General features: G+C 39.5%; 1 protein-coding gene across 1 annotated transcript in view; it reads left to right on the top strand.

Annotated features, from left to right (window-relative positions):
• col9a1b (collagen, type IX, alpha 1b) overlaps positions 1-21,379 on the top strand; it is a 132,660-nt gene that overhangs the window by 103,955 nt on the left and 7,326 nt on the right. Inside the window, exons 27-29 of the mRNA XM_028820364.2 lie at positions 9,010-9,156; positions 15,833-15,887; positions 20,623-20,811. Coding sequence (XP_028676197.2) covers positions 9,010-9,156; positions 15,833-15,887; positions 20,623-20,811 — 391 coding nt within the window. The remainder of the gene's footprint in view (positions 1-9,009; positions 9,157-15,832; positions 15,888-20,622; positions 20,812-21,379) is intronic.

Below are 21,379 nucleotides of genomic sequence, written 5' to 3'. Positions count from 1 at the left end.
AAATCTACTAAATCACATTTGTTTGTTTGTACTATTTAAACTTGTGTCACAGGCATAACTATTTCTGTGTCTTTTGTTATGACTGCAAGTCCCAAGCACTACAGACCCAAAGCACGTAGTCCAAAAAATGTACACTATGTAATACTGCGAAAGCCCAGCTGGTAATAAGAGCAAATAGTGGAATCTTTATATACTGTATATATAAAGATTTATTTTTCACACAAAAAACGGCTTGTAATTCTGTGAAGCTCCAAAGAGCTTAAAAGGCATATGATGTCTGTTAAAGACAAATCCAAAAGCAAACAATGTCCCAATACAGAATCTAAAGAGTGGTCAAAAGAACAGAGCAGAAGATCAAAAATTTCAGTAAGATCAAAAAAGCACCAAACCCAGCCAAACACAGGTAAACTCACCAACTCCAAAGCACATTCACAATGAACCACAGAACTGTGGGAAACACTTCAGATTTATAGGGTAGAGGGCAGTTACTGGCTGGTGGCCCTGCCTCTTAGGGACCACCCATAAAATACATGGAACATAACAAAGGCTTAGATATGGATCCATAAAATGTAAAGGATATTGCAAATCAAGTAACACAAATAAATCAAAAATGTACAACAAAGACACAAAACAAGCATTTGAACCGCAGCCAGGGGAGGAACCCTGGCTAATATATAGCATCTTAATGATTTAATTTGCTTAAGATAAGTGAGTTGGGGAAAAGTTCAGTCAGAGGTTTTCTTCCTATTGTGGCATGCAGAGGTGGACTTTCGATCTGTCCTTGGAGGGCACTTTACTTGTTTTGTGCCACCCTTTGCCCCTAACAAACCACTACCAGATGGGCGAGACTCTGTAATAAATTTGTATATAATGAAAAGCACATGAGAATAACAAAGAGATCTCCCAAAATATAAATAAACAAACAAGTAAGACAAGCATCACCACCTCTCTTTTCCTCTCTTTCCCTCTCTTACTGACACAAGTTGAGTAGCTTTTACCTACTCATGATTCACCACTTGTTTAGCCCCCCTATCTGTGAGGTATCTTTAACACTCATCCTTGTGTCACTGCACACCAAAACCAGGAATCACTTCTGTGGCCAGGGATTGTCACAAATGAGTTACGATACAGTGAGGCCATCAGGCCATCAGATGAGCCATGAAAACAAGGCCAAAAAACCTCCACTGCTTGTCCAGAACAGTCTCACCACAATCCAGCCAGTCCCCAACCTCAAACAGCAGGCTTCAGCTTGACTAGGCCCCTAAATGTGGAAAATGCTTTAAAAGTTAAAAAATGCTGTTAAAAATTTAAGGAGAACCATGAAAACTCTTGCTTGTACAGTGATCCCTCACTATATCGCGCTTCACCTTTCGCGGCTTCACTCTATCACGGATTTTATATGTAAGCATATTTAAATATATATCACGGATTTTTTGCTGGTTCGCGGATTTCTGAGGACAATGGGTCTTTTAATTTCTGGTACATGCTTCCTCAGTTGGTTTGCCCAATTGATTTCATACAAGGGACGCTATTGGCAGATGGCTGAGAAGCTACCCAACTTACTTTTCTCAATCTCTCTCTTGCGCTGACTTTCTCTGATCCTGACGTAGGGGGTGTGAGCAGGGGGGCTGTTCGCACACCTAGACGATACGGATGCTCGTCTAAAAATGCTGAAAGATTATCTTCACGTTGCTACCTTCTGTGTGCAGCTGCTTCGTGAAGCGACATGCTGCACGGTGCTTCGCATACTTAAAAGCTCAAAGGGCACGTATTGATTTTTGACTTTGTTTTTCTCTGTCTCTCTCTCTCTCTCTCTCTCTCTCCCTGCTCCTGACGGAGGGGGTGTGAGCTGCCACCTTCAACAGCTTTGTACCGGCGGTGCTTCGCATACTTAAAAGCCAAACAGCCCTATTGATTTGTTTGCTTTCCTCTCTTGCCTGAAGAAGGGGCCTGAGTTGCCTTGAAAGCTTGCATATTGTAATCTTTTTAATTAGCCAATAAAAGGTGTCATTTTGCTTGGCTTTTCTCTACTCTCTGTTTCTGACAGTCTGTGCTCCTGAGGCGCACTCCTTTGAAGAGGAAGATATGTTTGCATTCTTTTAATTGTGAGACAGAGCTGTCATCTCTGTCTTGTCATGGAGCACAGTTTAAACTTTTGAAAAAGAGACAAATGTTTGTTTGCAGTGTTTGAATAACGTTCCTGTCTCTCTACAACCTCCTGTGTTTCTGCGCAAATCTGTGACCCAAGCATGACAATATAAAAATAACCATATAAACATATGGCTTCTACTTCGCAGATTTTCTTATTTCGCGGGTGGCTCTGGAACGCAACCCCCGCGATGGAGGAGGGATTACTGTATTGAGGAATCAAAACACTGAACCTTTATAAATAAAATATTTATTAAAGATAAAATGATACATTTGTTAAACGATAAAATAACAAAAATATTTAAACAAAAGCAAATAGGAATTGCCAACAAGGCAAAACTCTTTCAGATAAAACCAAGAAACAGAGCAGAGAATAGTCAGTAACCAGTAAATCCAAATCCAAATCAAAAAGCAATACTTGAATATTCTTCAGCAAATTTCAACAAAAAGCTCCTGACTCTTCTTCCCTCATTTGGGGAGTTCTCATCAAGAGTGACATTATGAGAACCACCCACAAAGAAGATGGAACAAAGCCACAATTAAAGGGATAGTACACATCATAAAAACAATACATTACATAAGGACTACATGATACATAAATAGAACAAAATTAACAGAACTGTTTAGACAGTTACAAAATGCTTGAAAATGAAAAAGACATGTAAACTGAATATATACTGTATATATATATATATATATATATATATATATATATATATATATATATATATATATATATATATATATAAGCCAGAGAAGAAACAATGGCTAAAACATAACAGGAATGGTCTTACTTTTGCAAAAGGGACAAGAGGTTACTAGTGAGCCTTCTGAAAGACTCAAAGACCAGTTTTAAAGGACCAGCTTTAAAGGGTCAACACTTCCCTTTGGTAGAGGGTCACCCAATCATGCCAACAGCTGTCTCATCTGCTTTCCTAAGTTCTCAGATGAACTATGACATGTTTCTGTCCAGGTTACATGTCTTTACCTTCTGTGTTGATCCTCTTGCCTACAGCCTTTCCATGACTGCCCAAACACACATCAGACATAGGTTGTAATCATCTGTTTGCACTAGCATGGTGATCTTCGTTGCCCTTGTCAGTCTTTAGAGTTCTGGATCTTATACTGTACAGTGCTGCCATTTTCTCATACCACCATCTACAGGAAACGGTTCCCTTTCCAACCAGATTTCCTACTATATATGAAAGTATGAAGGTATATGTTTGAAAAAGTCTAGTCACAGAGGACAGTACACTGTACTACTGTGTAGTACTCAAATTATATTCCGCCAACAAGCCTGTAGGGTTGACAGATGGCAAGATGGATTCATGCTTGCATATTATTTACTTTAATTCTGAGCCCATCATCAGCATGTCACCATAGAAACTGAGATTTTTTAGATCAACTGACATTTGTAGTCATCCATTACTTTCTGTAGCCCACCCACTTCAAGGTCTAACGCATTTTATGTTCAGAAACGTGTTTCCACACACCACTGTTGGAAAGAGTTGTTAGTATTTGTAGTCTTTCTGTTAGCTTGAACAAGTCTCACCATTCGTCATTGAGCTCTCTCCTTAACAGGGTGTTTTACTACAGAGCTGCCACTCACTGGATGCTTTTTGTTTTTTTGAAACCAGTTGTAAACTGAAATGTGTGAAAATCCCAGGAGAGCAGCTGTTTAGGAAATACTAAAACCAGCATGTCCGACAGTCAAATGTCTGCTTAAAGAACTAAACCTCTTGAACAAATCTGCATGGTGTATACGCTGAGCCACAGCCATATGAGCAGCGGATTGGAGAAGCAGACAGTTTGTATTGACAAGCAGGTGTACCTAATAAAATGGCCACAGAGTGAATATTCTTACCTCTAGCCCACTCTTTCTCTGTCTCTACTTATCAAGGTCTCTTCATTCTACCAGTGAGGGTTCGCCTCCAATTGTCCTCAGTACTCCAAGCCAATTTGTATTTCGTGCTTGAGGAGGTTTAAATCCTCTTCTCTGTGTCATTTCCACTCAAGCCACAGAATCTCCTCTGGATGGCGAGTACGTCAAAATCTCATAGCCAGATTCAAAGGGCAGCATATATTTCTGTTTTTTAAATGTCGACCTTTTGTCATTGCTGCCTGAAATGCTAGTGCCCCATCCATCATCTACGCTATCTGTCTGATTGTTATCGATTTTTCTGCTTTCATGAGTCAAACATTTTTTCTTTTGGTTCATGGTTGGATTCCGTAATTGCTGGGTTGGAGCCATGATCTCTGCTTCTTTGTATATCCTGGTTTAGTGGGGTTTCACAAATAGATTTTTAATCCCACATTAATAAACTGGATGACTTGTCTTCCTGGGAACTGTCAGGTAATAGCTCATCATCATCAAGGCTCTGAATCTCCATGCATTAAACATGAAACGTGGCAAGGGTCCATGTGCTGCCACCTTGTGGCCTGAAGATCTTGTAGCCTTTTACCCACACTGCATTGCCTCTCCGTCTCTCTCTCTTTCTCTCTTTTTCTGGTACCATCTAATATTTCAATCCCACAGCCCCCCACCAACAGCTTCTGTCTTCCTACACCAGCAGCGCTTGCTGCATTCTTGTGCTATAGGAGTATTCAGAGTTCTCAACTGTGACATCTCACCTTCACGTTTTGCTGGTTTTCTGTGAATTTGTGCTGTGAGTTTTGGGAGAAGCATGAGTTCAATTTTGATTTTGTTTTTGATTTGCACAAAATGCAATTAACAATAAGCAGTCATTTTTGTGAAAATAATGAGCAAAGTAAATACAAAAAAATCTCCGAAATACAGCTCAGCCATAAAAATGGCATTTATGGCTTACCGTTTTGTTTTTCTTTTCTTTTTAAATCATTGACTAAGGTAAGACGTTAATGTTATGTCACAACTCAAGGGTTCACACAGCATTGTTTCCTCTGAATCGTCTGACTCAGTATTTTCTGTATCTCTGATATCATCCCAATGTAGCAACTGTTAGTGCTGTGCATTTTCACTTGTGAAGATTTCGTACTAGAACATTCTTAGCCCAGAGCCATCATGCTGGAGCCCTTACCATAAGCATACCATTGCACTATTGCCTTTTATTTTGTAACATTTGCTATGAGTAAAGACAGAACCACACTGCGCGCAGAGACTAAGTGAATGTCAAAAGGGTGCATATACAGATAAATCAGAATTACTTCTTGCTGCTGCATGTGGCTTAAAATAGAAAGAAACTGAGTAAGATTTTTCCTTGTAGGCATCATCACTGAATTATTGTTTTTCTTCACAGTTTAAACACTTGAAAATAAATTACCAAGCAGTGTAGTAGATAGTAGGACTTTAAGAGCCTTTAGATCTTGACATATTATTTTGGACAATCTAGGTGTCCAGGATGGACAAGCTTGTTTGACTGAGTGGTCTGTTCTCATCAAAGTTGTTCCAATGTTCAATAGCTCATAGGGTCATTAAGCTAATAAAACAGACTTCATATGAGACTAGAATATTACAAAAACAGGCCATTCAGCCCAACAAGTTTGTTCATCCTGGTATTATCTAAAATAACATCAAATTGAGATTTGAAGGCCCCTAAAGTCCTACTCTCCACCACACTACCTGGTAATTTATTTTATGTGTCTGTGGTACTTTTCATGAAAAAATACACTTCTAACATTTGTGTGAAATGTGTCCTTCATAAATTTCCAACCGTGTCCAATGTATACTTGTTATAAAATTTATTTTAAAGTAACAACTGGCATCCACTGTACTAATGCTCTTCATAATTTTAAACACTTCATTAATGTCACCTCTTAATCTCCATTTGCTTAAACTGGAAAGGTTCAGCTCCTTCAGGATCTCCTCATTGCTCTTACATCTTAATCCCAGAATTAGTGTAATAACTATTTGCTGGACTTTCACTAGTGCTGTTATGTCTTTTTTTGTAATATGGAGCCTAAAACTACACACCCAGTACTCCAGGAGATGCCTCATAGGTATGTTATATAACATTAGCATTACCTCCCTTGATTTGTACTCCATGCATCTTGATCTGTAACCTAACATCCTATTAGCTTTCTTGATCGCTTTTGACCACTTTCTGAATGTAGACAGCGATGAGTCCTCTATAACTCCCAGGTCCTTCTCATAAGGTGCGCTTTCATGTTTCAGACCTCCCATTTTGTATTCATATCTAACAGTTTTGCTTTCTACATACTATTTTTTTCATTTAGTTATATTAAAATCTATCTGCCAGAAATATCAACAAGCCTGCATGCTACCCAAGTCTCTCTGTAATAGCTGATTCTAAGTTATCTGCCCTTCCATCTGGTTTGGTATCATCTGCAAATTTCACCAGCTTATTTTCTTGTCCAGATTGTTTATATATTAAAAAAGAGCAGCGTCCCCAGCACTGATCCTTGAGGAACATCACTTTTAACATTTAAACAAGTTCCCCTCACCATAACCCTTTGCTTCCTGTATTAGAGCCAAATTTTCTCCCCACCTATAGAGCACGCCCTGAATTCCCACTTCTTTTAGATTTTGAACACAAATCTATCATTCAATACAATCCAATACAATTTATTTTGGTACAGCCCAAAAATCACACAAGAAGTGTCGCAATGGGCTTTAACAGGCCCTGCTTCTTGACAGCCCCTCAGCCTTGACTCTCTAAGAAGACAAGGAAAAACTTCCAAAAAAATAAAACCCTTGTAGGGAAGAAAATGGAAGAAACCTTGGGAAAGGCAGTTCAAGGAGAGACCCCTTACCAGGTAGGTTGGGCACGCAGTGGGTGTCAAAAAGAAGGGGGTCTTTACAATACAATACACAGAACAGAACAAATCCTCAATACAGTATCAAAAATAAACAAAATTTACAAGTGTGGGGCAGAATCCTGTGTATCATGTGGTAAATTATCAAAAACCTTCTGAAAATCAAGAAAAATGACTTTGTTACTTCCTCATAGAGTTCCAGCATATTAGTGAAAGATAACCTCGCCCATCTGAACTCATGTCGACTGTTCAGTACAAAATCTGATGTAGATACTGTATGTGCTGCTCGATCTTTTCTGTAATAATTGCTCCCATTAGTTTACCCGTGCACAGGCACATTAAACTTACTGCCCTACAGTTACTTGGATTAGCTCGATCATCCTGTTCAAATTATAAGATAATATTTGGTAGCCTGCAGCCTTTACGGATTTCTTTAGTGTGCAGAGATGTTTGAAAATATGTGCCAAGGTTTATTTATTGTGAAATGGTACGGCCCGGACACAGACAGGCAGACATGTTTCCATCCATCACCCCACGTTTATTTACACAATTATTATTTACAGTCTCTATGTGCACCGCCACCTAACCCCCACAGTCTCCCAAAGTCCAGGCTTTACTTAGCCACCTCTCTTTGTCCCGGCTTCTTCCTTAGCCGTCTCTCTCTCTCCTCTCTCTTTTCACATACACGTCAGGCCTCTCCTCGCTGCCTCCTCTCCGACCTCGTCTACCTCCTCACCCGACTCCAGCCTTGATTGAAGGGAGGCGGGTCCTTAAATAGGCAGGCGGCTGATGACCACACCCGGCCACCTGCCACATTATACAAACCCAATTTCCAAAAAAATTGGGACACTTTCTAAAAATGCAATAAAAACTAAAAACTGTATTTTGGTAATTCACTTGAACCTTTATTTAACAGGAAACAAGGACAAAGAAAAAACTTTGTGTTTTCACAGACAAACTTAATTCTATTTGTTAAACATAAACAAATTTAGAAATTGCATTTTTAGAAAGTGTCCCAACTTTTTTGGGGTTCGGTATTTGTACTCACTGGCTTCCTTAAGTACTTGAGGTTACATATTTTCTGATCCTGGTGATTTGTTCAATTTCAGCCTATTTAATCCAAGCAGTATGTCTCCCTCTACAATTTCCAAATGACCTCCTTAGAAGTCCCTGTTACTTTTCGGAAGTTATCAACTTCTTCACATGTATAAGCTTCAATAAAGCTAATAAAGTTAAAGCATTTGCCATTTCACTGTTTATATTCCAGCTCACCTTTACCTTTCCTGATACTTTTCACTTTCACTTCCTCCTTGACTGTTCTTTTACTACTAAATTTTTGAAAGAATCTCTCCCAGAATTTATCTTTTGCCTTATATTTCACTCCCACTGTCTTTTAGTCTTCCTAATGTTCTTTTTAACTGTTGCTTTCATGCTATGTCCTATAGTTTACACTTGAGTAGTCTTATATGCCTTATACAGCTGGTTTTGTTTTACTTTGTATCTTGTTTTTTAGCTCCTTATCTATTCACCGGCGAGTTTTCTTTAATTTCTTACAGCTTTTAAATTTTGAGATGAAGTTGTCCTGCATTATTTGTAAAACACATCTAAACTGGCTTCATATCTCCTTGACTGTCTCCACACTTAAAACCTTATCCCAATATATCTTACTGAGGCTTTGCCGCATCACCTCACAGTTTGCCCTACTAAAATGAAAATGGCTTTAGTTTTAGAACATGTGTTCTGCCAAAACACTTCAAAATCACCAGATCCAAATTGTTCAATGCCCTTTACCACTTCAATTCTACCCCGCTTACAATTTCTAAATCTCTCTGATTTATTTATTTCGTATTTAATCAGATTTTAGAGATACTTTGTATAGTCTCTCCATGGTACTCATTGCTCCTGGAAAGGATTCTTCAAAAACTGAATGGAGAATTGGGAAATAAACAGATTGAAGAATGGTTTATTATCCACATTTGAATTGTCGTCTTTAAGATATAAAAAGCAAATTTCTTTAAGTGGCTGTTGGTTGTATGAAATCATTCAAGTCAGTGAGATGAGTTCACGACTGCTCAGAGTTCTCAAAGTATTTGTTGACTTTCTGTTCAGACAGGCAATCCTGGTGAGCCAGGAAATCGAGGTCCAGAGGGAAGTCGAGGTCAACCAGGAATTGAAGGGCCACCAGGGAGCCCAGGACCAAGAGGGATGCAGGGAGACCGTGGTGTGCCTGGTCTGCCAGGAGGCCAGGGACCTTCAGTAAGTATTAATTGATCTTGAGAAGCATTACCAGTTAGTGACTGAGGTGATGGACCAAAAGCAACCAAGTGTATCAGTTCAGTCATCATCACCAACTTCTGGGGCAACAGTGAAGCTGCTAGTATACCAGTTTAAGAAATAAAAAATCAATTGTGCTATTCCCATGTGACTATTAAATCACAGGATGAAAAATCAGTTAATTAAAGAACTTAAATAAATCATGGGAGGCATATTGGTGAAGTGTTTAGTGCTGCAGCCACACCGCTTCAGGGAAATGATATAGACTTCTGCAAATTCTCCCTTGTTCACATGGATTCTTCTCCAGGGTTTCATAATTCATCCCCAAGACATGTAGTTGAGTTATTTAGGGGTCTCCAAACCCCTTTGGTGTACATGAGTGTGAGTTAGTGACTGGACCATATGATAGACTGGTGTTCCTGCTTTACTCACTTACAATAACATGGTGCTCCACTGCCTTACAATGCTGAAATGAGGTTTTGAAAATCAATGGATGGAGGGGAAGGTAAGGATGACGATTATTCTCCTGTTCTCTTTCTAACTGTACATTAAATGTTAGTTAAAGGTTCTAACATCTTTGACTCTGATGCTTATCATCCCAGATATACTGAAACTGCTGTATTTGGTACCATTAATGCATTTTCAAATGGTAGGATTATAAAGTTGGCAGCACAGTGCATGAATTCTATTCAGAGGGGATGTCAAAGTTATAGACTTGCAGCTGCTTGAAAAGATTTCACACCTAGGAATAGTAAGGGATGACAAATTACACAATTTTTGGACGGCTTTCTAGCACAGTTTCAGATATTCAAAGTATTGCAAGCTCACTGCTTGCCCGACATTGTGATGCTTGTAAACATGCTTTACAGGTATGGCAAGTTCAGCCGGAATCTCCGCTGTTTTTTTTTTTCTTTTTCCATTCTGTCAAAGTATGGCAAACATGTTGACACATCAGGCAGATGAGCCTCTTTTCTAATTGTGTGGTCCAACACACTCACATTTCTCTTTGCTGCTTTATATAATAATAATAATAATAATTCTTTGGATTTATATAGCGCTTTTCTCACTACTCAAAGCGCTCAGCAATTGCAGGTTAAGGGCCTTGCTGAAGGGCCCAACAGAGCAGAGTCTCCTTTGGCATTTACGGGATTCGAACCGGCAACCTTCCGATTGTCAGTGCAAATCCCTAGCCTCAGAGCCACAGTGTACTTGTGGCTAAACACTCACTGGTTATCAGTACCTGCACATGCAAAGGCCAACCCTGCAACTTAAGACAAGATCAAACCTGATCTGACTGGGTCACTGGGGATGTCAAGCTACATGACTTTATGTGACAAAAATGTGCCATGACAGCGCCAGACTTGCTAAGATTATGTAAATGAAGTCTGCATCTGAAAATTGCTGGAAAAATTGTGTAGTGTGATGGAACCATAAGAGACAGAAACATGAACTATAAAAATATTAACCTTCAACTTAAAATTTCACCTTCTACAGGACGGTAGTGAGACCAGCTATGTTATATGGACTGGAGATGGAGGCACTAACCAGAAAGCAGGAGACAGAGCTGGAGATTGGCAGAGTTAAAGATGCTAAGTTTTGCATTGGACGGACAGGATTAGAAAAGAGTACATTAGAGGGTCAGCTCAGGTTGGATGGGTGGGAGACAAAGTTTGGTTTGGACATGTGCAGAGCAGAGATGCTGGGTATATTGGGAGAAGGGTGTTAAGGATAGAGCTACCAGGCAAGAGGCAAGAGGAAAGGAGGAAGGCCTAAGAGAAGGTTTATGGATGTGGTGAGAGAGGACATACAGGTGATGGGTGTGACAGAACAAGATGACGAAGACAGGAAGATATGGGAACAAGATGATCTGCTGTGGAAACCCCTAATGGGAGCAGCTGAAAGAAGAAGAAGAAAGATTAAATCAGAAGGTGTCATTTAAATCGAATATTTTCTATCGATTAATAGTGAAAGCAAAACTGTACAGCACCTTCTAAATTGAATAAACGTGTAAAGTTCATGTGGTACGTTTTGAACAGATTACATTTTAACAGTTTTCTTCTGGAGTTACATAATAAGCTGATTGGAGTCTACCTGAGTCCAGTGAAGGCGATTTCATGTAAAACTCACCAATTCTTAGAAAGTCCTAACAAAATATATACCATCCATTCATTCATACATTTGTTGAATCTGCAAATTTCAAAGCATATAGTGGAGGAGCAGAGCTTATCTGGAAAAACATGACGTGTAAGTAACCTGCATGTCTTTGAGATTTGAAAGGAAAATCAAGTGTCTCCTGTGAGGATTAAGAACATGTAAAATCTACAGTTCCCATGGCAAGGCTATGAAGCAAATCGAATTTCTTATACCCTAATCTATATGGGAGAGCGCCAGTCAAATCAGCAAAATTCAAAGCAAAAGCTTATTTTAAAAAGAGGTAACACAGAGAAAGGGCACAAGGAAAGGTGATGAAAGTCCAGCAAAGCGCAGTAAAGTTCACTGTAAATCCACACACAAAACCTGATGCAACTGTGAGAGTGCGCAGAATAAGGTGCCCTACAAACCTAAACATCTGGTGAAGAAGGGCACTAGGCAGGCAGGACATCATGAAGTCTATGACACCCCTATAAGAATTAGGGTTTGCCACTGAGATAGACAATAGTCTGGTGAATCGTCCAAGGAAGGCCGTTGTTCTAAACAATCTCATTATATCTCAAGTACAGTTGGATCAAAACCATTAGGGAAAAAATAGGGGTTCTAAAGAGACTATTTCAGCAAAAAATGTTGTTCCTCCTGTGAAGCTTCTTGCTGGTAGAATCGGCTAATGGGGATGGTTGAAATTAGCAGGCAAAAATTAGCATAAAAAATTGGAGAAATCCTGAATTCAAACTTCTGCAGTCTGTCTAAGACCTGCAGTGCATAACATTGTTTGCTGTTTTATTTTCTTTTTGTGCTAACCTCGTCTCTTCAGATTGATTCTATTACTAGGCAAAACCTCCCTTTGAGATCATTACGTTCCTGAGCTCCATGTCAAGTTTTAGGCAGATTTTTTTCTCTTGTCTGTGTTCCAAAAGAACAAAGTAGTCACCAGGGGTGGCAAAAAAAGATATACTCAAAAAACAAGAAATAAACATAATCAACTCGGCCGGAAAGGTGCTTCAGAAATGTCAGAAGTACAAAGTTGAGAAATTCCAACAATCATAAGATGCTTCCAGATAGATAGATAGATAGATAGATAGATAGATAGATAGATAGATAGATAGATAGATAGATAGATAGATAGATAGATAGATAGATAGATACTTTATTAATCCCAATGGGAAATTCACATTCTTCAGCAGCAGCATACTGATACAATAAATAATATTAAATTAAAGAATGATAATAATGCAGGTGAAAAACAGACAATAACTATGTATAATGTTGAATGTTAACGTTTACCCCCCCGGGTGGAATTAAAGAGTCGCATAGTTTGGGGGATAAACGATCTCCTCAATCTGTCAGTGGAGCAGGACAGTGACAGCAGTCTGTCGCTGAAGCTGCTCTTCTGTCTGGAGATGATACTATTAAGTGGATGCAGTGGATTCTCCATAATTGATAGGAGCCTGCTGAGCGCCCTTCGCTCTGCCACAGATGTTAAACTGTCCAGCTCCATGCCAACAATAGAGCCTGCCTTCCTCACCAGTTTGTCCAGACGTGAGGCGTCTTTCCTCTTAATGCTGCCTCCCCAGCACACCACTGCGTAGAAGAGGGCGCTCGCCACAACTGTCTGATAGAACATCTGCAGCATCTTATTGCAGATGTTGAAGGACGCCAGCCTTCTAAGGAAGTATAGTCAGCTCTGTCCTCTCTTACACAGAGAATCAGTATTGGCAGTCCAGCTGCACTCCCAGATATTTATAGGTCTGCACCATCTGCACACAGTCACCTTTGATGATCACTGGGTCTATGAGGGGTCTGGGCCTCCTAAAATCCACCACCAGCTCTTTGGTTTTGCTGGTGTTCAGTTGTAGGTGGTTTGAGTCACACCATTTAACAAAGTCATTGATTAGGTCCCTATACTCCTCCTCCAGCCCATTCCTGATGCAGCCCACAATAGCAGTGTCATCAGCGAACTTTTGCACATGGCAGGACTCCGAGTTGTATTGGAAGTCCGATGTATATAGGCTGAACAGGACCGGAGAAAGTACAGTCCCCTGTGGCGCTCCTGTGTTGCTGACCACAAAGTCAGACGTGCAGTTCCCAAGACGCACATACTGAGGTCTGTCTTTAAGATAGTCCACGATCCATGCCACTAGGTATGAATCTAATCCCATCTCTGTCAGCTTATCCCTAAGGAGCAGAGGTTGGATTGTGTTGAAGGCGCTAGAGAAGTCTAGAAACATAATTCTTACAGCACCACTACCTCTGTCCAAGTGAGAGAGGGATCGGTGTAGCATATAGAACATATAGGACTTTTTCTACAATCATAAGATGCTTCCAGGGCTTTTTCTATCAAGGGTAAATAGACACTATGACAAAACATTCTGACCCCCACAACACCATGACTTTAATGCAGTGAAAGGCAACCTTTTTCGAGTTGCGGCGCACTAAGTCCAAAAATTTTCTTTTGCGGCGCACCTGAGGGACTGCCCATAAATAAAGTCGTGGCGACGCAATCTATGGACAATCACCAATAAAAACAGTTAATTTTACAAGTTTGAAAGACATTTTATTAATAAAGGAATCAAAGGATATATCTTAAATTTAACTAATGTGAAGGTTGAGATTGTTTTTCAGCACATATGAGATTGATGCGAGGATCAATTTTCGAAAGACAGACGCGCATTTCCTTGTCGATCATTTGAAGTCTCTTGCGTTTCTTAGACTTCATTTCTGTATCCGTACAGTGAGCGAGATCTTCTAACAACGAGACTTTTTAAGTCTCACGAGATGTGTTTTTGACACCGCTGGTGTTGATATTATGATGAATGGTGAACAGCGAAAATTTTAACTTGCATTCAAAATAAATACATTTGTTTATTCAACAATCTGATTAACCGTTATCTGTTTTTCCAACATAAAATATTTTTTTTAAGCATTATCTTTTTAATCAACCAAAAGTTCAAAAACACTAGCAATTTTAAATATTTTACAAAAGTTTTTCGTGGCGCCCCTAGAAAATTCCACGGCGGCACACCGGTTGCCCAACAGTGCTTTAATGTAAGAAAATTGGCATTGTTATTTTATCTTTGCATCTCAATAATTATTATGACAATTTTGAATTATTGAGTTCTGATTTTCACTTTTGTTACTCATGTTATTTAATATTATGCAATTATGCAGCAACACCATCTTGGAATTCTGTGCTCACCACCATTTTGTTTTGTGGTTGCTTAGACACGATGGTGGGTTGCTAAGTGACCGTTTCCATCAATAGAGTGGTATATCAACTGACAGTGAACTGAAGATGACTGTCCAAGATTTTGGATTCTAAAATCAAAAAACGTTTGATGTGTTTAAGAAGCTTTACATGTGTTCTTGATTTCGCCTTTGGGTTATGTTTCGGGTTTAGTTACATTGTTTCTATCAGTTCTTTTTATACCTCTGCTCATTATCTGACCACAATTTTTACCTCATCAGTCTCCCAGCACTTTAAAATCATTTATCTGTCTGCATTTCACTCCACAGTAAGAACATTTGAGGCCATCTTTATTTCCTAAAATGATAGAAGATCACTAACAAAAAATACATCATGAAAAGCAAAGCAAATAAATGTCAACAACAAATAACAAATGGGGAGAAACATGCGCATCTGGCTGTAACACCTGATAGATTAGTTTAGATAAACTATTAATCCCAAGGGGAAATTCAAATGAATACCTAAAATAACAGACCCAGGATTCATGGCTCATGAATTACAGTGATTTTTATATATTTAAAGCTGTCTACATTATGCTTTTCTTTTTTCTGATAAGGGCCACCATGTTTCTTACAGTAGCTTTAAATGTCTTCTGGGAGCCTTTATGGATAGTTTGGGTTGCTGCTGGAAGAGGTGTTGGGTCCACCAGGGGGTGCTTATCCTGTGGTCTGTGCGTGGATCTCAATACCCCAGTGCAGTGACAAGTGACACTGTGCTGATAAAAAATGCTGCCGTCCTTCGAGTGAGATAGAAAATGAAGGTCCTGACTCTCTGTGGTCATAAAACATCCCTGGACATCTGTTGAACCCTGATGTCCTGGCTAAAGTGCCCACCACAATCTGGCCCCCTAATTATCCCTTGTTCCTTGATGGTTATCTCTATAAATTAACAATAGTTAATATGTGTCGGGTGAACTGTACACAAAAATGGCTGCTGTCTCATCATCCAGTTGGATGCCACACATTGGTGGTGGTTGTAAAGTGCTTTGAGTAGCTAGAAATGTGCTATATAAAAGTAATTAATTAATTAATTATACATTGTGAGTTTTGTACAGGCTTATCGATAATAATATGTACATACAGGTCATGGCGCACATAAGTGCTCACTTATCAAACCTGTCTCCATTTAGCCAGTTATTATCTTTCTTCATTGTGTTGTGATTGTTTAATGTACCGTAATTACTTTGTAAAAGTGAATTAGTGAATATTATGCATTATTATATGCATTGAATAACTAAAGACTTTCTTTTTTTTTACATAGGGCAAAGAGCCCGGTGATCAGCATATAAGACAAGTCTGCATGCGGGTGATGCAAGGTAAGTACCACTTTCAAACTGAAATCAGTGATTATCTCTTACACCATGTATTCTTTTGTACATATAATAAAAGTTTAATATCACTGTTAATATCATAGAAACACAGAGTAAGGAATGCTGATCTTGTCCCTGATTTAAAATTGTAAGCCTTGTTCGAACACAATAGACCTTAGGCAATGTTTGCGTTGAGGATGGCAGCCCAAAAAATGAAACCTCTTAAGAGTGTTGACTGTCATCTGCCGCCAGAAGAGCTTGTGTGGCATGTATCATGGCTTCAAATGTATTAGTACCACCAGGATATCTCCTGGATGGGTGAGGCACCATTCTGACGAGAGAAAGCCAATCAACTCCTGTCTGGTTGATGGTGGTGCTATTCAAAACCCTGTCCTGATGTTAATCCATAATTTCCCATAAACACACCTTAAGCCTGCTTATGTTGACCAGAGTCTTTATCTAGAAACCTTCGCTGAAAGACAGGAGTCAGCTCAAGATGGGGTTGTGCATCATGTAATTTCAAAATGAATTTGCAGTGCCTGTAGCCTGCCCTAATACTCTGGTAGCAACAACCCTGTGCAATCACACCCAAAATGGAAGAGAGAGAAGAGGCCTTGTTCCTTATTAGGCCTCACATACACTTCCCCTTGTACAGTGCCCTGCTCGATTTTACTTCAGGTTAGTCTTGCAGGACTATATGTGATTCTCGAACAAGAACACATGTCTGAGGGCAACTTGTTTAAAGGTTTGTAATTAAAAGTGGTGAAATCCCAAAGTTCTCTCCTGGTTGTCTCCAGACATATGTATTATAGAGGATGTATTGGCTCTGCAGGACTAACTTTAGGTGTACTTAGGCCAGGTGTCTCCAACTCCAGTTCTGGAACATCATTGTGGCTGCAAGGTTTTATTCTAACCATCTTCTTAATGAGTGACTAGTTTTTGTTGCTAATTAACTTCTTTTGCCTTAATTTTAATCAACTTGCTATTTAAGACTCAGACCCCTTAATTATTTCTTTTTACTTTTAATTAGCAGCCAAAAAAATGAGATACAAAACAAGCCAACATATGACCAGTTAACCTGTGTCCATCATACAATACAAAATAAAGAAAGGTGAAAGTCTCACTAATATTGACCCACTCAGTTCTACAAAATATTGTTGTTCTTAGAAAAAACAGTTTTGGAAATGTGTGCTGTGGCGGAATGAGAGAAGCAAAAAGCCATGAAATTAAATCATGCATTTAATTAACAATAAGAATCAGCTTCTAATTAAGAAACTGGCTGGGGTGACATTAGTTGGAGTTTGAGGTCCCAGTTTAGCTGGTAATCTGTTGGCTCACTTCACATCTCATTTCTGTTTGGGTATCATTCAAGGGAAAAATTAAGCAATTCAAAGAACTGAATCTTAAAAAGAAAAACAAGTCAATTAAAATGAGGGGAAAAGAAGTTAAACAGCAGCAAAAACTGCTTCCTTATTACGAAAAGGGTTAGGCCAAGGTCCCCAACTCCAGTCCTGGGGCCTCATGCATAACGCTGTGCGTAGAACTCACACTATAACATGACGTAAGCACAAAAGTGGGAATGTGCGTACGCACAGAAAAATCCAGATGCAAGAATCTGTGCGTACGCAAACTTTCACGTTCTTCCACTACATAAATCCCGATCAGCGTGAAAAGTAACGCACGTGCACGCGCCTTCTGTCCCACCCCAACTCCTCCCAGAATTATGCCTCTTTGAATATGCAAAGCAATATAAATAGCCTTCTGTGAAAAGACAATGAGAAAAGCACGGGGGAAAATGGAAGAATTTCAGTGAATACCAAGTGGAGGCAAGGAAAATCTTACTATTTGTTGGTTTAAACAGTGATATAAACAGCAAAAGGAAGCTAATTGACTGACATAGTGTGTCGGAGAAACTCGAAAGCTCAAGTTCACAAAGTAGCACAGTGCCCGAAATAAAAAAGAAGTTGTCAGATATCAAAGTTACTGTGAAAAGACGAGACGTGGCCCACCATCTAAGTGTCATATGGAAGCTTAATAGGGTACAGAGAAAAAAAAGGCACACAGTGGGGAAAAAGTACGAAATGTCAACTTCAATCTCGAAATTTCCACTTTAATCACGTAGTTTATTTTGTCATTAAAGTAGAACATCATAAACTTCATCTTAAAATCGTTTAATTAACCAGTATCTCAAATCACATCGTAATTAAAGTAGCACGTTAAATGCTTTGTTTTGTATGTGTTCTTCTATGTGCTCTATGTGTGTGAATCACTATGTGTTTCTCAAACCGGCTTTCTCTTCCTCCAACAGGACACAGAATTCATTACATTCGTGATATTACAGCTCTCTGAATAACTAAAATACTAAGATGTATACGTGATATAATTTTCATGATGATAGGAGTTAAAGCACGTTATTAAACATGGGAACATGGTGGCGCAGTGATTGTGCGTGACCTTCGATGAAATAATTTATTGCAGCAGTACTCAGGGGCGGCTGTAGGCTCGTGGCGGCCCTGGGCAGAGAAAAAATCGGTGGCCCCTTCGCCCGCCAATGTGAATATGGTATCTTATGCACGGCGGATGGCCATGTCCGTTGCGGATACTGCATAGCCGTCTCGTGCTCATGACACAAGCGTTTAACTTTTGCCAAAATTTGCTGTTGCGTTTTTAGCTGTGTCATTATTTTCTCTTTGTTTTATATTCAGTGTATATTGGCGTGGCAGCCCCTGGGATTTGGCGGCCCTGTGTAGGTGCACAGTTTGCACATGCCTAAGACCGCCCCTGCAGTACTGTCTCTTTCAAACGTACTAACCTCCAATTCCTGTCCTTACTTTTCTTTCTCCAAGTAATCGATCACCACACAATCAGCTCTGTAATAGACGTTAAGCCATCTGTAAGCTTATAATGCCAATTCTTCAAAACTTTTAAGGAACATTGAAATATCTTCATAGTACATGTTTAATTATTCTATCATTCACGCCTGTCCCAATGAAGCATACAGTGCTTTTATCTGTATAATATAATAAATATATTTTGCTGCATTTCATCTTAAAAATGATATCATCATCATATGTAAATACGCGCTTTATAAAGTGGCTCAGGTTGTGCAATATTATAACTGTAGTGCAAGTTTACAGTGAGGTGATTGTACTTATAAGTCCAAATAGTTCTACAAGGAGCAGTTGATGGACTGATTGAGTGCGTTTATAGTTCTTGGGATGAAACTTTTTCTAAACCGCGAGGTCCGTACAGGAAAGGTTTGAAGCGTTTGCTGTGTAAGAAGCAGTTCATATAGGAAGCATGGCTGAGGCAGCGTGTGCTTGATGCTGTATACCAATAATTCTCTTTCCAATCAGCTGCTCCAAGTGGTGCAGTGAGAGTAATATGGAAAAAGATGATCTGCTGTGGCAACCCCTAATGGGAGCAGCTGAAAGAAGAAGAAGGAGGTGCAGTGAGAGTAACAATGTTAAAGCAGCTATGGTATTTAGAATAGTTTGGCCATTCTGTGGACCATTATATTGTTACAGGTTTATTACAATCAGAAGCATTAAACTAATAAACAATATGAGGTTAATTTCAGTGTATTTATAAAGCCGTGTCAGGGACGTGGATCTGAAAAAGAATGATAAACCACACAGGAACAGTAGCACTGCTTTGACGCTGGGTGCCACCATTCTGCAAAACCGAGTAGAGAATTTGCATACGACAGGGTATGAGGTACTCTGGAAATGTGCATGGCTTTACGGCAAGTTTAGGTTTTATACATCGCGATTTGAATGTGGAAATGTTCTTACGCAACATTTCTGTGCGTACGCACCGTTTATACACGAGGCCCCTGGAGAGCTACTGTGGCTGCAAGTTTTCATTCTAGCCCTTTTCTTAATTAGTGACCAGATTTTGCTGCTAATTAACTATTTCCCTTTATTTTAATTGACTTTTGTTGAGACTCTGACCGCTGAATTGATTCCTTTTTCCTTAAATGGCACCTACACATAAATTTGATGTGAAGTGAGCCAACAGATGACCAACTAAGTTGGAGTCTCCAACCAGCTTCACTTCATTCAGTTTCTTAAGTTGAAGCCAATTCTCGTTGCTAATTAAACCCGTTATTTAATTCCATGGTGCTCATTCTGCCATGGCAGACATTTCCAAAAGTGTTGATTTTCTTTTTAAAGAGTGCTGTCAAAATGTTTTGTGGACCTGAGCAGATCAACATTACTGAGGCCTTCACCTTTCTTTATTTTCAGTTATTGTGTGATGGATGCAGGTTGTTGTTTATGCGTTGGTACATTTTGTGTCTTAATATTCTTTGGTTGCTAATTAAGGAAAAAAGTAATAATTAAGGGGCCTGAGTCTTAAGTTGTGCATCAATTAAAATTAAGCCAAAGAGTTAATTAGCAGCAAAATCTGGTAACTAATTAAGAAAAGGGTTAGGATGAAAACCTGCAGCCACAGCATTGCTCCAAGACCACAGCTGGAGACCCCTGATCTAAACCACTCGTCTCTAGTGGTTTATTTTTGACCACCCAAGATCCTGGACAAAATCTATAAAAGTTGTCTTAAGTAATTAATGTATTGGTACGTCACAGTTTTACGTTTGTTAAGACAATGTTTTTGAAATAATGTTAGTTATCCTAGTAGGCTTTTCTTTAGATTAAGAGTCTTGAGCAGTGGGAACATTTTTTGCCATTAGACTAATAAGCTGTAAGAAAGTCTTACCATTTGCTCTCCTACATTACAGAACAGTTGGCTCAACTCGCAGCCAGTCTGAGGAGACCTGAATCAGGAGCTGCAGGCCTCCCTGGACGTCCTGGTCCTCCTGGACCCCCTGGCCCACCGGGAGACAGTGGCTTCCCAGGACAGGCTGGACCTCGAGGATTGCCAGGATTGAAAGGACCACTTGGAGATATCGGGTTGAAGGGTCCTAAAGGTAAGGACATTTTCTTTAAGATTTACAGCTGGTGCAGAAAGCGACATGATGGATGTGTAAAAATTAAGCACTTCTTTATCTTCCTATTCACTGTATATTTTAATAGAATTAGTTTTGGTAGAAAAATGTAGACCTATCTGTAAGGCACCTTCCATGACAAACTGCATCAAGAGGCTTTGAAAGTGGATGGATGAATGAGCTCTGATTTCAATGAGTGCTAACACAATTATCTTATCGATTATCTTAAACACGTGAGACTCCTTACCTATCCCCATTTATAAGAAAGGGTTTTTAATGTAAGAACAAAATGATGCGTTATTTCAAAAGTAAGACAATCCTGTGACCTCAGTACTGTAAAAAGACATTACCCTTTATGCTTAGGTCGAATGTTAGCCTCTGTCTCATTTTTTAGGAAAACTAAGGGGCTTTGCCCCCTGCTTGCTTCGCTTGTTAACCCCTTTCCCCCCCTGCCAGCACTATGCGCTGTTGTGAAGAGAGGGGCTGAACGCACCCCAAGGAGACTCAGCCGCTCCTCCAAAACCCCTCTTAAATGGTAATACAATGGAAA

Source organism: Erpetoichthys calabaricus, chromosome 15 (assembly GCF_900747795.2).
Source record: "Erpetoichthys calabaricus chromosome 15, fErpCal1.3, whole genome shotgun sequence".
NCBI classification, from domain to species: Eukaryota; Metazoa; Chordata; class Cladistia; order Polypteriformes; family Polypteridae; genus Erpetoichthys; species Erpetoichthys calabaricus.
This window is presented reverse-complemented; position numbering and strand designations above follow the sequence as displayed.